Below are 19,921 nucleotides of genomic sequence, written 5' to 3' on the forward strand. Positions count from 1 at the left end.
AGTTATACCTCGAATACTAATAAATATTTTCAGCATGAGAACAAATCAAAAATAATGTGTGAGGTTTAATATAATTTTTTTATCGACATATTCTACCAAAAATATTATGAGAAAATTATAAAGTTGTAGAAATTTTATTAGCGTACTGACAGCTACTGAATTTCGGCTTGCGCGAAAAACGAATTGAAATAATTTATTGTAAACATGAACCAGGAACCACGGAGCGCTTATCCTGGAAGTCGAGAAATTTTATTAGCGGACTGACAGTTACTGAATTTCGGCTTGCGCGAAAAACGAATTGAAATAATTTATTGTAAACATGAACCAGGAACCACGGAGCGCTTATCCTGGAAGTCGAGAAATTTTATTAGCAGACTGACAGTTACTGAATTTCGGCTTGCGCGAAAAACGAATTGAAATAATTTATTGTAAACATGAACCAGGAACCACGGAGCGCTTATCCTGGAAGTCGAGAAATTTTATCAGCGGACTGACAGCTACTGAATTTCGGCTTGCGCGAAAAACGAATTGAAATAATTTATTGTAAACATGAACCAGGAACCACGGAGCGCTTATCCTGGAAGTCGAGAAATTCTATTAGCGGACTGACAGCTACTGAATTTCGGCTTGCGCGAAAAACGAATTGAAATAATTTATTGTAAACATGAACCAGGAACCACGGAGCGCTTATCCTGGAAGTCGAGAAATTTCATTAGCGGACTGACAGTTACTGAATTTCGGCTTGCGCGAAAAACGAATTGAAATAATTTATTGTAAACATGAACCAGGAACCACGGAGCGCTTATCCTGGAAGTCGAGAAATTCTATTAGCGGACTGACAGCTACTCAATTTCGGCTTGCGCGAAAAACGAATTGAAATAATTTATTGTAAACATGAACCAGGAACCACGGAGCGCTTACCCTGGAAGTCGAGAAATTTTATTAGCGGACTGACAGTTACTGAATTTCGGCTTGCGCGAAAAACGAATTGAAATAATTTATTGTAAACATGAACCAGGAACCACGGAGCGCTTATCCTGGAAGTCGAGAAATTTCATTAGCGGACTGACAGCTACTGAATTTCGGCTTGCGCGAAAAACGAATTGAAATAATTTATTGTAAACATGAACCAGGAACCACGGAGCGCTTATCCTGGAAGTCGAGAAATTTTATTAGCGGACTGACAGTTACTGAATTTCGGCTTGCGCGAAAAACGAATTGAAATAATTTATTGTAAACATGAACCAGGAACCACGGAGCGCTTATCCTGGAAGTCGAGAAATTTCATTAGCGGACTGACAGCTACTGAATTTCGGCTTGCGCGAAAAACGAATTGAAATAATTTATTGTAAACATGAACCAGGAACCACGGAGCGCTTATCCTGGAAGTCGAGAAATTTTATTAGCGGACTGACAGTTACTGAATTTCGGCTTGCGCGAAAAACGAATTGAAATAATTTATTGTAAACATGAACCAGGAACCACGGAGCGCTTATCCTGGAAGTCGAGAAATTTCATTAGCGGACTGACAGCTACTGAATTTCGGCTTGCGCGAAAAACGAATTGAAATAATTTATTGTAAACATGAACCAGGAACCACGGAGCGCTTATCCTGGAAGTCGAGAAATTTTATCAGCGGACTGACAGCTACTGAATTTCGGCTTGCGCGAAAAACGAATTGAAATAATTTATTGTAAACATGAACCAGGAACCACGGAGCGCTTATCCTGGAAGTCGAGCTTCACCGCGTAGCGGACCCGAAGCGCGGGATCCGGGAGGTTGAGAACCCGGTACTCGAAATTTGCGGAGCGCGACTCTCATCCGTCCGCTCTACTGCGCGGTTGTTACCCGACTGAGGAACTCGGCTAGCCGATTTTAGATTGGTGACGTCACTTTCCGAACATCCGAAAATTCAAACTTTGGTTTCGAACTGTAATACTACGTATGATGATGTATGATGTATGATGTACGATGTACGATGTATGATGTATGATGTATGATGTATGATGATATGATATGATGTATAATGATTTTAGTTTTCACGTTTCATGCAAGAAATACACACTTTATCTCTCCTGCCGATTCCAGACTCAAGCGACCAGTCCCTTCGATGGTCAGCCGTTGACTGCAGATATATTCTTCAGTGAACGGGTCTGCTAATAACGCTGCCGTTCTGCGACAGTTGGATGATGAAAAATTTCGCTCGTATCTTTCAAATGTGCGTTAAAATACACTCGAAGTGTTAAGAAGCGTCGTTCTTTCTCTCCCTATCACCTTTCTAGGTCTTTAAACCACTACGCAGCGTTAAATACTGTCTCATATACGAAGCATCCATTTCATCTCGTTCAAAATTAGCGCATCCGTGATGTATTACAGTTACTCTGAATTTTTTTCCATCCGAATACTTTTCGAAAAACAATTCTGCTCCTCCACCCAACGCAGATGCTTCACTTGCGACCAGCTAAAACAGCGTTTCGATTCTATGCCTATGAAAATTCAAGATCGAGAGAGCAAATGAAAAGTTGTTGGAATAATTATGAATACTAATGTTATGGAATACATCGAGCGCGCGTCGAATAAAATCCCATTTCGAAATGAAAAATACTTCTCTTATCATATCATAGCTAATCTAGTAATATAGGTAGATAGGATGGTTGGAGGTGTTCGGAAATGGTAGGACATTTCAAAAGTTAAAGTCGACGACGATCCGGTGCATCAATTTTATCGTTACAGATTTTCTTTTCCCATGAAGCATAGAGTATTCAACAACGATAATGCAGTCCTTAAAATTCATCATTCATCTCTGTCTGGAAAGCTAATTCGCAAGGCGTGGTATTCTAGATATGTCAAAACTAAGCTAGCGGCACGTGTTTGCATTATTAGAAAAATACCCGTACTCTACATACACTGTTTCTAATCTTTTGCTACATTTGGTTTAATCCCCATGCTTCCACAGCACGAATAGTCGGAAATGTTTTTGATTATCCATAATAAAATAAAAGAAGTAACAAAGCTTAAATTTATTGTTAAAGCTCCAATGAATACATCAAACTGCGGTCGAATTCATTTATTATTTGCACATGACTTCTGTACATTTGATAAATTATTCCTAAATACATTGAAACATATGTATTTATAATGAAATATCATGCAATGGGCTGTGTAAACTACAAACTATAATTTCTATCAAATAGCTGCTTTTATGTCAACTGGGCTTTGAGACTCAGTTAAGTTGGATCTCGATTTTTGCCATTGTATGTAGGACATTGGGTTACAAGAACAAATGCGAATTACGAAGAACTCCGTATTAGAGATAAGGAAATTTTAGTTCAAGTATACCTATACACAGAAATCCGTATGTGAATATACTAAGACCTCTGTGTTTATTGTAAAAGTCTAGTTTTAAATATGTGTATATATTTATATACACATGCATAAGTATACGTATACATATATACACATACATGTACATAAATAATTGCCAAGAAATTATAAACACTCACAACTTGTCGCAAATGGAGTAAAACGTAAGGTTAATAATATACAAATTACACAAGCGCACCATAAAACATGGCAAGGGTAATCCTAGTGCAGTGATTGTACAAACTGAAGAAATATACATTTACATATACATGATATAAATTAATAGACTAGAAAAGAGTATTTAGAGAGCTTATCTAATTCCGATCTTGTCACAATAGATCATCAACATAATCAATATACGGTTAAAGCTGTATTAGCTACATTCACTATTAGAGATAATATTTTTTATCCATTTTTATAGTTATTTAATTTCTTGTACAACAATTTTTCAAATTTCACCGCAAAATGCCCAACGAGTTCTCGTAGTGCAAATACGAGTCCAATTACCTTACAGATGGCATTACATTGATTTTTGCCTTCTCGCGTCGAGTTTTAAATACAGAGAAATCTCAATGAAAGCTCATTTCTATAAGATTTATTGTAGTGCTGTATTCGTAGCTGTACCTGTTATTCTATATTATATACTGTCCTAAATTTTAAACACACAGCACAACAATGGCTGAAAGCACAATGGCAAGAAGAGAGGAGCAATTTGCATCCTAATAAATCTTTTCTTCTTCGTACGTAGCGGAGCGATGTCACGTCGGAGGATATGTACTAGTGGATCACTAGGTGGGGCACAGAACTGAAACATAATTGTGTTGAAAATCTTCAACATCTCTTACAGAAAGTAGGTACGTTGCCAGACCTTACATACCAACAATGAATATTCGTAGAGGCTATATTCATAAATACTTACAAAAGTAAGCTAATATTTTACCCGCAATTGCTTATTACTGATAACCTGATATGATAATATCCCCTACCCGCCCCTCCCCGCATACATCTACTTCTACTCCTACTCTACTCCAACTCCTACTACTACGACTACTCCTATTCCTACTCCGACTTCTACCACTTCTACTTCAACTCCCACTACTCCTACTCCTGATCCTACTCCTACTCTAATGAATATAATAAAAATGTTATACTCACAGTGTACAAGTCGTCGTCATCCTCGTCCTCCTCCTCGCCCACCTCGATCACCCGCAACCACCGCGAACTACCTCGGGTTATACCTTGAATAGTAATGAATATTTTTAGTATAAGAACACATCAAAAACATTGTTCAAGGATTAATATAAATAATTAATTAATCAATAATATGATCAATTTTATTATACAAGAAAATGTACCTGCCGAAAAATGTCGAAAACACAGGTTTTGTTTTTTGGCTGTAACTTAAGATGCGTTGATCGCAGCGTATTGGGACTGCGCCCAATCGTTTTCGCTCGCAAAATTACGTCGGAATAGTGCCACAATTAATTAATTCCAGCACTTTTCAAAATCGCGAAAATTTTCGCCAAAAATGCAAAGGGGTTAACCTTCCTTTTTTTTTTTACCAAAAAATTTTTCGTCTCAGAATTGATTCGTTTGACTCTTACCCAACCAATTGGACCCCAAGGAACTCAGAAAACGCAGCGAAAAGAGCGTGGGATCAACAGGAGAGAAATTACGAAGGAAAAAGCACCTGCAGAAAAATGTCGAAAATTCAGGTTTTCGTTTTTTGGCCGTAACTTGTGATGCGTTGATCGCAGCGTATTGGGACTGCGCCCAAACGGTTTCTCTCGCAAAATTACGTCGGAATAGTGCCTGGAAGAATCGATTCCAGCACATTTCAAAATCGCGAAAATTTTCGCCAAAAATACAAAGGCGTAGGGTAGGGTAGGGTATTGATTCTGCTTCTTATCCTACTCCAACTTCTACTCTTACTTCCACGCCTGATCCTACTTCTACGTGTACTCCTGATTTTACTCCTGATTCTACCACTTCTACACCTGATCCTACGGCCGATTTTACTCCTACTGCTACTCCTGATCCTACTCCTACTACTGATCCTACTTCCACTTCTGATCCTACTCGAGATCCTATTCCTACTCCCATTCCTACCTTCACTCCTACTGCTACTCCATTAACTATTTTAAAAATTTCATACTCACAGTGCAGAAGTTCTCGTCCTCCTCGTCGTTCACCTCGATCACCCACAACCACCTCCGACCACCTCCAACTACCACTGCTGACCACCTCGGGTCATACCTCGAATACTAATAAATAATTCAAGTATTAGAACACATCAAAAATATTATGTGAGGAGTAATGTCATTTTTTTATTGACAGATTTGACCAAGAAGATTATCCGAAAATTGTAAAATATTATAGCAATAATATTAGCGCATTGATAGCTGCTGAATTTGGGCGTGCGCGAAAAATGAATTGAAATAATTTATTGTAAACATGACAAGTTTGAAAAATTTCAGATAAAATATAATTACAATCCCCATTAAATATTATAAAAATGTTATACTCACCGTGCACGAATAGTAACTTAGCTTTTTGTTATTGGTTCACATGAATATAGTTGATTATATATAAAACTGAAAGCAATGAATAATAATATGTATAGCTAAATATTCAAGTAACACGGAAAAAACTTCAATACCAAAATTAGATAATGGCGAAAAAATATCTTTCATGTCGGTTCAAAGTGGAAACCAGGTTCTTTAAATGCTGCAACATGAAAAATCGGGAACAGTACACATATGTTTTTTTTTTTTTTGGTTGTCGGCTATATTTTTCGAATGGGAAATAACTAACGAAGTTTTTGAAATTCCGAGTGTATTTCAACTCACATTTGGGCAGTACAAGAAAGGGCGTGGTAGGAGCTGGTAGAAGATGTTAAGGGATGTTTGGAGGTGGTAGGAGGTGGACGGAGATGGTAGGAGGTGTTTGAAGGTGGTAGGAGGTAGGAGCGCTCGTCCCTCAAGTGGCGTTTCTCCAGGTAGCGGAACTGGAGCGTAGGAACCACGGAGCGCTTGTCCTGGAAGTTAAGTTTCACTACGTAGCGGACCTTGAACGCAGAAACTTCGGAGCGCTTGTCCCTGAAGTCGAGTTTCACCAGGTAGCGAGCCTGGAGCGCTTTTCCTGGAAGCTAAGTTTCACCAGGTAGCGGACCTTGAGCGCAGAAACTACGGAGCGCTTGTCCTGGATGTCGAGCTTTATCAGGTAGCGGACCTGGAGCGCAGAAATTACGGAGCGCTTGTTCCTGAAGTTGAGCTTCACCAGGTAGCGGACCTTGAGCGCATAAACTACGGGGCGCTTGTTCCTGAAGTCGAGTTTCACCAGATAGCGGACCTAGAGCGTAGAAACTACGGAGCTCTTGTTCTGGAACTCGAGTTGCCCCAGGAAGCGGACTCGGAGCGCAGGATCCATGAAGTAGAGAACCCGGTACTGGAAATTTCCGGAGCGCCATTTTCATACGTCCGCTCTACTGCGCGGTTGTTTCCAGACTGAGGAATTCGGCTAGCTGATTTTAGATTGGTGCCGTTAGGGGAAAAAATATTTTGGGTGACGTCACTTTCTGAACGTCAGAACAATTCAACATCCAAACTTTGGTTTCGACCTTTAATACTATGTGTGATGTATGATGTATGATGTATGATATGATATATAATTATTTCAGTTTTTACATTTCAGACTGAAGATATATTCTTCGGTCAACGGGTCAGCTAATAACGCTGCCGTTCTGCGTCAGTTAGATGATTCTATTGTCTGAGATTTCGAGTCTTCTTAATCCGTTTAATTTTCCAACATAGTAAATTTTCATTCATTTTAATCCTAGCTGTTCATCGAATTTCAATACAAACAGTTTGATGGTATATTCCGGATAGTTCTTGAGCTCCAACACCGAATTCGTTCCTTCATCGTACTTGATACTTATAGAATTGATTTTATATTTCAAAATGAAGCAGTATAATAGGAGAAATATATTATAAAATGCAAATGTCAGATATTTTATTACATGGGCTATTTACAGATGCTATAATGAGATGTATAGATGTAGTAATATATACAGTTATATATTTATTCACATTTTTTAACTCCGAGATGCAGTTATAAGCAATCACGCAATGTTTTCAAAATCTTTTATTATGAATCCTTACTAATTTAACTAATTAGAAAAAAATACCTATTTACAAATCTCAATGCATACACCGCACATCACATACATATATTGAAGAAAAATGTCTTCTTTACAAAAAAGAAAAGGAAAAACATTGCCTAATAGTGGCACGATAAGAAAATATGTTTCATTACATACAATACAATACGTAGTAATAATCATCATTCATCTCAGTCGCTTCAGTTTAGACATGAAAAAAAAAAGAGATCATTGCATGCTCTAGCAGGCAACAATGCAACGTATGTATAGTAACAAACAAACAACAATATACGAGTAACATCACGCTTCGTTAGATTTTTCATTACTTGATATTCAACTTTCAATTTTCAATTTTCAAACGACTCTTCGTAAGTCCTAGTTTTTTTTAATATTGTTTTTGTTATCATGAGCTGCTTAGTTATAGCCTTTTCAACATTTTTTTTATTTTTATTCGATGCAGAAAGATGCTGAAATGTATCTTCCAAAGCTCTTCTAGTTTTCATCAGTCGTCGCTTCAGTGCCTCGTTTTCCTGCTTCAACACTTCCATTTCGTTCAGACCTGCGCATTAATACAATGTTCATTCATTTTGTTTCATTCTCAATTCTATCCGTATATTTTCAACATTAATGGGTTACTTCATATTTGGCTGGCTAAGCTATAGACAGTATCACTGTGGAATGTTTTCTTTTTTCATTTTTGTAAATACAAGTATCACCAGGCTACTTCAATTTCAGATAAATAAGTATTAACTTAAAGTGTTAGTACCGATTTAAATAGGCATTTCCGTATTCATTCAAATTCTCAGTACTTTTATCAATAAATAAAGCTTTGTAAGTCAACCCGGCTACTTTCTTGCCTGGTCATCGAAAAATGTAAGTGCCTTGTAAAGCTCGACGACTATTGTTGAATTCACTGAACTGTATGAGATATACAAAGCAGTTTTACATTGTACGTTTCATGAAATTGCTTTAAAACTCCTTTCTGAGAGTAAAAATTGTTGATTTGAGAATCGTAGAAAACCACCACAGTACCATTGATATGCATATTTGTTGTCAGATGAACCATTCTCGAGATAAGTTTGCTTGGATCAAAACTGATGCATTGGTTCCCCAATCACGTAGATTGACAAAAAAATCTCTGTAACATACTTGAGTTTCAGGAAAATCATAACCGTGTGGTAAAGAAGTAAAAGAAAAAGAGAAAAGAAGAAAGCAGCCTAGTTGACATAAAAGCAAAAAATAATGCTCTCTGACCTAGCCACATACAGAGAACTAGTTCTTATTACAAAGAGATTTTCCTAAATTTAACAAATGTTTTGTGATCTTTAATTAGTTATCATGCATATTATATACATATAAAGCAATTTTATATGCACAACTGCAAGTGAGATTTCAGAATGCTTAGTAATGGAAAAATATATATGATTGATGCAAGCTTTATAATATTAGGTATGTAATGGTTGACCAGTGGCGATAATAAATACATAAATAATAAAAATTACGTGTGGGTATACTTGAAAGGAGGGTATAAGACCTCCGGAACATGGATTTCACTGGAACTTCCAGAGGTATTTCTTTGTTCCAAAATATAGCGCTTCTTATGTGTAGCTTAATCCATTTGGTCGTTCTTCGCTCCAATTCAAATTCATTATAGTAGCCGTTTAATGAGTGGAATGCCCTTACAAAGAAATCCTGTTGTGTATTTTTGCCCAATATATTAATTTCCATTGTCCTTGCTTGAAGTTTCGTCAACAGGTTCTCATAGATTTACAAGTGTAAATGTATATACTATGAATTCAGAGCCGTAGCAAAGTATGAACTGCCGATTTTCGTACAATCTGATTCAAACTAAACGAAGGAAGACCCAATGGATACAACTACACATTAAAAGCTCTATATTTTGCGACATCCATAGAAGTTTCAGCAGAATCGGTGGTCCACAGGTCTATTACTCTCCTCTTCACTGATGATCAATCAACAAGGAAATATTTTGTGTAAAATGATACCTATGAACGTTAACGTTTCTGATTGCACGTTTCACGTTAAAAGAATTGTGTACGTAATTCACAATTAATTGGGAGGGATAAAATATGTTATAATCAGTGCCAAAAGCATAACGTTGAACTTAACTGTTCAGAATACATACTACTATATGTATGCCCACCTATAAAATTAAAATTAAAATAATTAAACAATGCAATAAAAAATGTAAATCTATTAACCTGTCTAACACATGAATCCGCGGCATACTTCAGTAATGAAATATTATATCCACACATGTAGTCAAAGAGTTAAATTACATATTTATATGAAGAATTGTAATAATTATGTAAGCGAGATAAAAATTGAATCAACTCATATGTATCTGTGAACTTTAACAAATAATACAATTAGACTACCTTCTGTAGGCAGCGGGCTTTCACTGTCTAAATCTCTGAGTTCTCGGCTTGTATTACAATTCTCATCCTCGCTGAGAAGATTTGTCATAGATTCGGTTATTTTCAAAGTATCTTTCAAAGGTCGTGTTGTAGTCGTTAGTGCCGCATCGCTCTCGATTCCTAAGTCAGGCGAACAGCTAGACTTACTACGACCCGTAAGATTCGGATAATTTATTGGCAACCAATACTGAGAGCCCTGATACAAAAAAAAGAGGAATTAATTTTACAAACGTGGAATATGACTGAATAAACGAGAGGTTAATCTAATTAATACATGTAAACTTACGTTGTAGGAATGATATTCTTGGATTATATCGTCACAACTTTGTTTAATCGTTGTGTCAGTTGGAATGGATGAAATACCACTCGAACTTGGCGCGGAATCACTGGCCTCGCAAGTTACGACATGTCTTCGTAACTCTTTGTTTACCATTTCCAATTCCTGCATACGTGATCGCTGCGAATCGTTGACTTGATTCAGGTCTGCTATCTAAAATTTTTGGAAACAATAACGTTTGTCATACTAAAATATTTAAAAACCGTAGAGTAAATTTTTTGTGTACATACCTCTTTGGTATATTTCTCGTGCAGAGACCGTAGTGCAATATCATATCGACTGTCGTTTTTTCGCGCATCTTGTTCCAGCCTCAGCTTTTCATTGATCAGTTTTGTATTTTCAACAAGAACTTGGGAGTGAGAAAGTGTCAATTGATCGATTTCTTTCGTTATTGTTGCCAAATTCGTTTTAGTTACCTCCATTTCATCTTCCATTTTTTTAATCTTTGTTCGCAGCTGTTCAATTAAAAATATTCAGGATAAAATAAACCTTATATTAATGAACTGTCTCAACTAAGTGGTAATAGTCATTATTTATAATATTTAATTATTACCGTGTCATTTTCTCTATTGAGCGCTGTTAGCATTTCACAGGTTTGTCTCTCAGCGCTTTCTTTAGAATGTAAAAGATCCGCCTTTTGTTTAGTTAATTCAATAGCCATATCTTCAACCTCCGATATCTTTTTCTCCAACTGTGCTTTTCGTATGCTGTTGTGTTTGCTTTCTTTTTTCAGTGTGTAGCATTCATTCATTCTTTTTTCTAGCGACGCCTGCAATTTTTCACAAAATCTCTGTGAATGTTCCAGCTTTGCGATTAAAGGTGCCAATTTTTCGTCGAATCTCTGTTGAAAAACAAGGAATATATTATTTTATTGGTTAGGAAAATTATGTCGAAAATCAAGGGATGGCCAAATTCTATAAGTAAATTATCAAAAACGCCTAATATTCCCTCAAATATATTGGGAAAAACATCCCTGTGCTTAATCTACAGGAAGTAGAGATAAATATAGATGAATTTATTGAGCAATCAAATTGAAAATAGAGAAGTTGAAAAGGCCTGAAAAAAAACTGGGTCAAAATGGGAATCAGAGTCAGAGTTACGAAACTTGCAATAGTCTGGAAGTCTTAATTTTGTTTACACTTCAACAGAACTCACATCATCGAATAAAGTTTTCCTTGCAAGCTCATTCCTGAGAGCATTCAGTTCCGAGTATAGCTGATTGTTGGTTTCTTTTAGCTCCTGTATATTACTTGTCTCATCTGTGTCATTCAAGTCGCTCTGGTAAGTCTTATGGTAAGGAACATAATCCATAGAGTCCTCAGAGTCACTAAACGTCTTTGTATACTTAGAGAATCTATGTTTGTTGCTAGTTTTATGATTCAGCTCTTGTAGTCCGATTCTAGCGAGCGAAACTGTTCTGTCTGGCTCTGAAAATGCCTCTGAATCTGAGTGAATCGAATTTTGATTCTTTCGCACTCCCAGTAAATTTTCGGTGTTACTCTTCTTCCCAACACTATCAACTAAATGTTCTTCGGCAAAATGACGTCGAGAAGAGTGATCTCCAACTGCATCACCACCGGGTATTTCTTCAAAAGAGTGTATAAAATCATCGGGTAAAATTTTAGAATCCAAAAATACGTCCAGCACTATTTTTTTATGTTCCATACTAATTATTTCCGAATGATTAGCTTTTCTCAACATTTCGTTCATAAATCTGACCAACTCCTTGAGATGCGTTCGCAATAATTCACAATACTTTCGAGCTCTCTCGGTTTCTGACCCAGAGCTTTCAATTTCATTAGTTATATCAGGTTTAGTAATAAGCTTCAACCATTTGAGGTAATCTATTTCCTTTTCCAACTCGTTTCGTTGTTCTAAAAGGGTTTCTAAGTAATTTTTTGTCACTTTTAAGTCTATTGACTCATTTCCATTGACGTAATTCAATTGTACAGCGTCATTTACAATTTTGACTTGTATACCAAGGTCTGACAGTTCTTTGATCAAAGTTGTTACTTGCAATCCAGAATTATCCAAGGCTGATTCAGACCTGTTTCTGCTCCTTTCATGACTATGGGTTGCAGTCATGTGATTATGTAATTTGGCAATCTCTTTATTCTTGCTCCATAATTCTGTGTTGACAAGTTTTTGTAGATTCTGCGTTCGAATTTGTAACTCTTTGCTCAATTGTTCAATTTTTTTATCCTTCTCCTCAATCAATGCATTTTTCAACAGCAGCTCTTCTCGCAGACTATACTCGTCGCCTAACTCGTTTGTTCGGCAGCTTTCTTCGATTTTAAGACTTGCCTGATTATAGGCTTCCTTTAATTTATCCAGTTCGACAACTTTCTCTGTTAACTCAACGCGTATTGTGTTTTTCTCAGATTCTAAAGACACTATTTTCTGTTCTCGATCTTTCAGTTGTTCTTGTACTTCCTATAAAGTGAAAAAACTTCTATTTCAAACATTACTTACACAATTTCAAACTTAAAATTATCCTATCTTAACGTGGAAAAAAAACGACCATAAATCTGCTTTACTCTATGATAAATTCTGTATTTGTTGGTATTGCTATTTACCTGGGATTCAGCTTGAATTTGCATTTCCAGTTTACTCTTCTCAGCCTTAATAGTATCGATTTGTACTCTCAGGTCGTTAATCTTGCTCTCCATTTCCTCAAAGCGTTGCTGTAATACAGAAAAAAGAAAAAACGTATTTTCCCTGATCAAATGAAACTCGGAAGTAATTTCTCATAAGATGTAAATAATTCGAACTTTATTCAGAAAATTCAATTTACAATACTAGAAATGTATTACAATAGAACATGCACGATTTGAATACTGCGCAATGGTCTAAGGCTAATTAAAGAATTTATTCGTGTGTCAACAAGTCTAGTTTTTAGTTTTCTTTGGCCAACGTCTCGGTGGTACAAGCGTGACAATAACTGGTTCCTGAAAGATTTTTGTATTTCAAAATCAGATTTGACTTAATAAGATTTGCTACCCTCCTTCGTGTGAGTTTTCATTCTCTCGAGTTATGCTGTGTTGTGATAGTCCTATTTCCATGTTAGCGTGCGAGAATAAATAAACTTTGATGTAAGTCTGCTTTAGTAATTTGGAATAAAAATTCAATTTTGAACACAAATAGACTGGACGTTGGATATAGTGAATAAGAGTATTTTAGATGTCCACCAATCAAGATCAGGGTTAGAGGCTGTTGCAGGTGACAAAAAAGCAAGAACAAAATTTCCGTAAAACCTAATAGACAGAAATTTGGCAGAAAGTAAATATCATCGCATCGCTTTATACATGCTGCAATTTTTGGTGCTGATTACCTACCTCCATTCTGACCGAGGCACACAAACAGGAAAACATTATTGCTTATTGGGTCGAATCAAAAGATTAAATACAAATACAACTTTGTATATATTAGTATATCGAGGAATACATACAAAGTTTAAAATATGGAATCGAAAAAGTAATGAATTGTAGCACTTGTGAAGAAATCACCATAATTATAAATATTGGTAATTGATATAGAAGTTATACATTATTACAAGTTGTTTTTTCTCTCATTTACTTCGGTACGCATTTTCTCGCAGAAAATACGTAGAAATAACTTGTCAAGATTTGTACAATTTTGTAACAGTGATTATTTGAAACTTGTACATTCTAGTTGAGAAACTGCCACTGAGATTTTCTTATAGGACGAGTATAAACCTAGGAGTAGCCTGCTGCTGGCTGACTAGAGTGATCTTTAAAAGCCAGCGGCATGGACTGCAGGGAATGAGCAGTTGGATTCTATAATTAGACAAAAGGCGTCTCTTCTTTAAGCTTTGCTGTAACTATCTCCGGATTCCAAGAGTCGAACTTCTGTTAAGTTAACGTAATATCAGCTAAGTTTGCATATTTCTCAGATGCAAACAAAGAATAATTGCAATTTAGATATAATTCAGTTGAAGATTATCCTGGAATTTATCTCGCAAGCTATAATAAAATATCTAAAAATAGTATTTAGCGACTTCATCAAAATGTGTCACTATCTGATCCGAATAAAGTAAAATATATAAGGTGATATTTGATAGCTTTGCGCCAAACTTATTATTTTTGAGTAAACATCATTAGAGGAAAAGAAAGACACACACTTAAACACCATAGATGCAGACTCGAAATCAATAGAAATAAATTAACGCGACAAGAGAGAAAAAAAAACAAATTCTGCTTACGATTCATAAACGATGTTGTAATATTTGGTAAAACAAAAAAAAAAAAATCAACACACATGTAATTTATTTAAATTGACTTTAATTGAAATAAATTACCTATATACACAATAAAATTTATTCCAAGCATGAGTCAATTTTTATCAATTTATATCAACACGTTAATAAAATTTGTATCACAACTAAATGATTTAGATCATCACGGGGTTTTTATTGTACTCATACCGTAGACAAAACTGCGCAGCAACGAGGCAGAGTGCACTTTACCCTATGGAGGAAAGTCTAACGTTAATTCTTCATACAATTCAACTATCAATTACACAGCTCCCCTTAAAGAAAGTGTACATCAGCAGATTCTACTGTACAGTTGATAAAATATTTATTGATTTTTTACCCATTTTGATTTAGTATTCATTTTTATGATCGATAAATTTTATTTAGAAAGTATAATTAGTTTTCAAAGATTAATTACTCCTCATTAGAGTTTTCAGTAACAATTTGCATGTAGCCTGCTAAAAGATAAATATTGAGCCACGTTCCTGCAATAGGACATATAGTGCTGACAATATTTCTCAAGTGGGCAAATATTTTCGCAAGGCATATTTTTAATTTAACACTAATCTGTCTCAAGCAAATTTTTTCACAAGAGAGATTGAGCGGAACCTCATTACCAAACTTGTCTAATCCTTGAAAAGATTATAAGCTCAAGATCTTTGAAATGTTACTTCTCATACGCAAATCAGGTCAGAGTAAAATTATGATATTTGAATGAGGAATATGAGTGCAAATTGTTGCTGTAATAGCAGTAGTATTATTTCGATCTCGAGATGGCGATACCGATGACAAAAAGGCATTATGTGCAATTTAAAAAGTGCTGCCACTAGATGTAACATTTTGTTGCAAAAATCTGGAAGAAAATTGTTTCCAAGGCCAAAAATCAGGTAGAAATGAAACTGTTATTCAGAAAGAACATTTGATGTCATTTCAGAGTTCAGTGATCCCTACGCAATACAATAACGCAATGCTTGTCCATGTCATTTACAAAACTACAGCATTGCCCTCTTCAGTCCACTTCTAACGTCACTATTCCCATTGAATATATCGTCAAAAAACTGTCTAAAAATACTTTATGAAAATATTCTATTGTTCCAAATTCTATTGCCTAGAATGTGATAAACATCACTGCCTAAGAATGTAATGAAAGCACCTTTTTATTAAATGTTTGTCATAAAATTTTTATAGACAATATTAAATAGTATCAGTTTTCAAAGTTATTCAATGAATGGCAAGCCTACAGCTTATGTCAGTTGCTTTCACTTCCACTGTGCTATAAGAATCTACATAATGGCACAGAGTCTCACTTTCAACAGCATACATATACTGGGAAGAAACAAAACTGTAATAAAATTGAGGGGTTGAACACTTTGTTTGAGGAACATAAATCCTTCATCAATACGCTCTTTCAAGTTATGTGTATAGCTGTACAACTGATTTCTTAGAATCATAGACATAAAAAAAAAAGTAAACAGCAAGAAGCACAAAAGTAGAAAAGCGCAGAGCATGCAAATATTTGCAGTGGTGGAAGAGGTAGAAGATAGCGGTGAAGAAGAAGAGATGAAATGAAATCAGTGTTTCTGAAAGAAATAGAAAAAAAAAAGACGAAATATACCAGCTAATAAATTAGAAAAACATTTTTTAACAAATCATCTTTCTGTATAAAGTATGTGCATCACGCAATATCTACATTATACGAGACTTGAAGTATTGAAAAAGTCAAGATATTAATGACGAAACGGCATAATCTACCAATAAGTCACAATTGATTGATCCAATCCTTGATGAATGAAAAAATGTATCAAAATAAACAAGATAACCTACTCTCGCGAATCTAGACATATTGGACTAGAGTATAATAAAAGGATTTCATAAAGACCTGATTGCATGGGTCCCGTTCCGGGTCGTCAGACATCTCACTGGTTAGATCACGTCTAGCTGATGGGACTCTGCGATTAGACTTTGTGCAATCCTGACTCCTCAGTCTGCTCAGTTCAACTTCTAATTCCATAAGTTTGCGATCTTTTTTCACTAATTTGTCCTCCAATTGCTGTTGCCTTTCGAAAAAACCTTGAATCGTTTTAAGTGCCTTTTCGTGATCCATAGTTAGCTTCTTGTATTTTTGATCAGCAGCCTCAACAGTCTTCTGAGTATTACAAAGCTTCAAAGTTAACTGCTTGTTGGCTTCTTGGTGTCGCTTCATCTCACTATCACGTTCCTCCAAATCCTGAGAAATTAAATAACTCAATAACACCAAAAGTAGAAAATTGTACTCACATGTTGATGCAAAATCTCCAGCATTAAATTTAGATGAATCGTTTATGACAGCAGAGCTGTTTTCTATACCTGTGAACTGTGCCTCGAAGACTTTTCTTTGTTTGGCTCCCAGTCGACAGAAGTGTTTTTCTTATCTAGACTCCGTACGCAGCTCAATCTTTGGCCCATCGTCGTTTGCAGATGAAAATCATCAACAGAGTTTGGTGTCGTCGGGCTCCTTGGCGGCGAACAAGTTTTAAGTTTTGTGGAATTGCATTCAAACTGAAAAAACAATGAAAATATGGTTGACTTAGATATCTGGATAACCAGTATTCCTTAAAGCTGATAACACACCTGCGACAAAAGAGATTTGTGCTTGTTTGTAAGTTCTATCAGAGCATCGTCTCTCGTCTTGACTGAAGCCCTCAACGAATCAACTTGTTTCTTTCTCTTCTCGCAGTCATTGGTCAGCTCATCACACGAACGAAGTCTTTCCTCAAGCTGGAGACTTTTTTCTTTAATGATTCTGTCCTTTTCTAACAACTCACTCTTCTGTTGCTGTGACAGGCTTTCCCACTTAAATATCTGCTCTTCCAACTGTTTGACTCTTTCCCTCAGTTGATCGATCTCCTGATTTCTCTGTTCGATAGAACCTTCCCTAAGTTGAACCTCAGCTTCAAGACGCTCCTTCAACTGATCTCTCTCACTCTCCAATTCCAAACCCCAATTACGTTCTTCTTCAAGGCTACTAGTTATTTGCTTCACCTTTTGAAAATTAAAGAACAAGTTATAGTTATTTCAATTGAAATGACTGGTGACGTTGATTGTTTGGAGTGGGATATTAAAATGCTTAATTATTAATTAAGTATTTTCAGCTTTTATATCAATCACATCTTCACCTAATTTCACTGGATATTTTCATTACTGATATTACAAATATTTTACTATTTACAAGTAAACATAAATATGTAGACAAGTTTATTTAAGCACATGAGGTAATGTTTCTTTCAAGACTCCATATTTGTACTGACACAATGCGTGTCAGTTAGAACTTCACCAGTAAGGGAAGGAGCCCCACTACTAATCACCTTTGACCTCTGTTCTGCTATCTTTTGTAAACATTCCGGCTACAGAGAACTGTCTATTTACACGAGCACAAATCTAAAGGGCCAAACCTGAATAAACAGTAGAATATTTGTCTGCTGCAAGAATTGGTTCATTAGAGTACGCCCTCTAGTATTCTCTTGTTTATAATCAAAACTATTGTGTAAATTTCTCAACTGAATTTTACGCCGCTAGTAGGAAGTTGGAAAATAGTACTATACCAAAATTAAAGATTAAAGTCTCAACAAATATTCACTCCACCATCGCCAGTACAGCTCTCACGTCGCCCGGCTGGAATAATAAGAAACTAACTGACTGAACAGTGACAGATCTGATAAAGGCAACTTGCTTCCGGCAGCGTGAAGGAAATGAGCAATTCAGATAAAAAAAAAAGGAAATATATATGTCAGCAACTAAAAGCCAATATAAAATAAATTGTGAATACCCATTGTGTGTCAGTTGAGAAATTATGGTAACGATGATAAAGGTATTAAGCATGTCTCACATTCCAAAATCACAATATTTTTCCACTAACTGCAAAAAAACTAATAAAAGTCTAACGATATTGAGTATATTACTAGTTTTTACCTCCACTTCCAAGGCCACGACAAGCTCTTCCATCTGGTGTAATTTTTCTTTATTCTCTATCGATTCTTCTGGCGTGATGCCATATTCTTCTTTATAGTATGCTGAGGTATCGGCAAGTTTTTCTTTGTACTCTTCAAGTTCTGTAAAACGGGTAAAAAAAAAAAAACGATATTTATAACGACGATGGTGCAAATAAATATTTTTATTTATTAGAAAAATTGCAGCCTATTAACTTAGTTCTGTACGAAAAATATTATCCATCAGTCTCACTGTCCAGGACGACAAATTCTGACCAATCAAAAGTCCCGATTTACGTAAGTAGTTTTCTCTGGTACTTTGTTTAAGGGATAATCGGACAAATGATATTTATTTATCCCAACCTTTTTCAAGTTCGGCAATTCTCTCCCTTTCTAAATCAAGCGACCGTTGATACTGAGTCTGGTTACGCGATGACGTTTCTTTCTGTTTTTCGATAAGTTCAAAAGCCTTGGCTGCCTGGCTGAGAAGATCCTGCTTCTCAATCAGTTCTTTTCTCAGTGACTCGACCTCGACCTAAAAACAATGTCATTAGCCACATGTTGAAACAGTAAGAGATATGTACAACAAAGTTGAAATTATCAATAATCGTGGCAAAGAGGAATACAGAAACAGTCTTAAACAAAGGATCGCCTCACCTTAAGTTCGATATTTTTTTTGATCGCATCTTCATCCGCAGATGTGATGCCCATCCTTTCCTCAAGAAAATATATCCGCAGCTTAAGGTTGAAGTTCTCCTTCTTCAGCATGCCAAGCTGATCCTCGTATTCCTTCATTGTTCTGCCTCCGGTCCCTTGGACGGTGCCCGGTACGCCTCTGATTGCGCCGAGTCCAGGCCCTGTGGTCGCTGCCTTACCTGGAGACCTTCCATGTGTGCCTGCAAGATTAAAATTGAAGATGTCAAATCCTTCCGTAATAAATTTAGGCAGTGGAGGCAGTACGTGGTATGCCTTTATCTTACTATGCATGTTGCTTTGTCAGTTTTGGTTGTTGAATAGAGTGAATAGCCTTTTAGACCATTTTCGAAATTTCTGAGTCATGTCCTCTGACGCGATAATAACCCGCGAGAATGCTTTTTGGCTGAGTTTCCGAACGATTGGAAGAAAAAGAGAGATTATAAAAAATGTAGAGAGAAAGCTTAGCCCTATCTCTTCACAATATCATTATCTGTACACCGGTACTTTCCTTGATCACATTTTCATTACCACTTTTATCATAATTTTATTTCCATTCTGATTCGTCAAAGCTTTGAGGTGGTGAATTATTTGCGTTAATTATTATCGTCAAGTTATGAGATTTGTTAAATACATGCAGTGTCTGTGAATAAATTTTTGACCGCGATGATAAAAATTTTTACCGAATCCCCC

The 19,921-nt window shown here is 36.1% G+C and overlaps 1 protein-coding gene across 11 annotated transcripts in view; it reads right to left on the minus strand.

Moving 5' to 3' along the window:
* Positions 1-7,352: 7,352 nt before the first annotated feature.
* The window catches only part of LOC107222380 (centrosomin), a 30,892-nt gene continuing 18,323 nt past the window's right edge, over positions 7,353-19,921 (minus strand). For 5 of the 11 annotated variants that reach the window (XM_015661727.2, XM_046731958.1, XM_015661725.2 and 2 more), the window contains 14 exons: positions 19,193-19,431; positions 18,899-19,070; positions 18,519-18,658; positions 17,181-17,591; positions 16,917-17,108; positions 16,450-16,797; positions 12,874-12,981; positions 11,453-12,730; positions 10,851-11,138; positions 10,528-10,752; positions 10,247-10,450; positions 9,922-10,156; positions 9,669-9,686; positions 7,353-8,081 (listed from right to left, as the gene is read on the minus strand). In XM_015661727.2, the coding sequence (XP_015517213.2) occupies positions 7,870-8,081; positions 9,669-9,686; positions 9,922-10,156; positions 10,247-10,450; positions 10,528-10,752; positions 10,851-11,138; positions 11,453-12,730; positions 12,874-12,981; positions 16,450-16,797; positions 16,917-17,108; positions 17,181-17,591; positions 18,519-18,658; positions 18,899-19,070; positions 19,193-19,431 (4,070 nt within the window). In that variant the 3' untranslated portion in view covers positions 7,353-7,869. Of the gene's footprint in view, positions 8,082-8,554; positions 8,661-9,652; positions 9,687-9,921; positions 10,157-10,246; positions 10,451-10,527; positions 10,753-10,850; positions 11,139-11,452; positions 12,731-12,873; positions 12,982-16,449; positions 16,798-16,916; positions 17,109-17,180; positions 17,592-18,518; positions 18,659-18,898; positions 19,071-19,192; positions 19,432-19,515; positions 19,644-19,921 lie in introns of those variants that run through there. The other 6 variants (XM_015661729.2, XM_046731960.1, XR_006902918.1 and 3 more) reach the window with 6 other exon arrangements.

The sequence above is a fragment of the Neodiprion lecontei genome, chromosome 2 (assembly GCF_021901455.1).
Source record: "Neodiprion lecontei isolate iyNeoLeco1 chromosome 2, iyNeoLeco1.1, whole genome shotgun sequence".
Taxonomy (NCBI): Eukaryota; Metazoa; Arthropoda; class Insecta; order Hymenoptera; family Diprionidae; genus Neodiprion; species Neodiprion lecontei.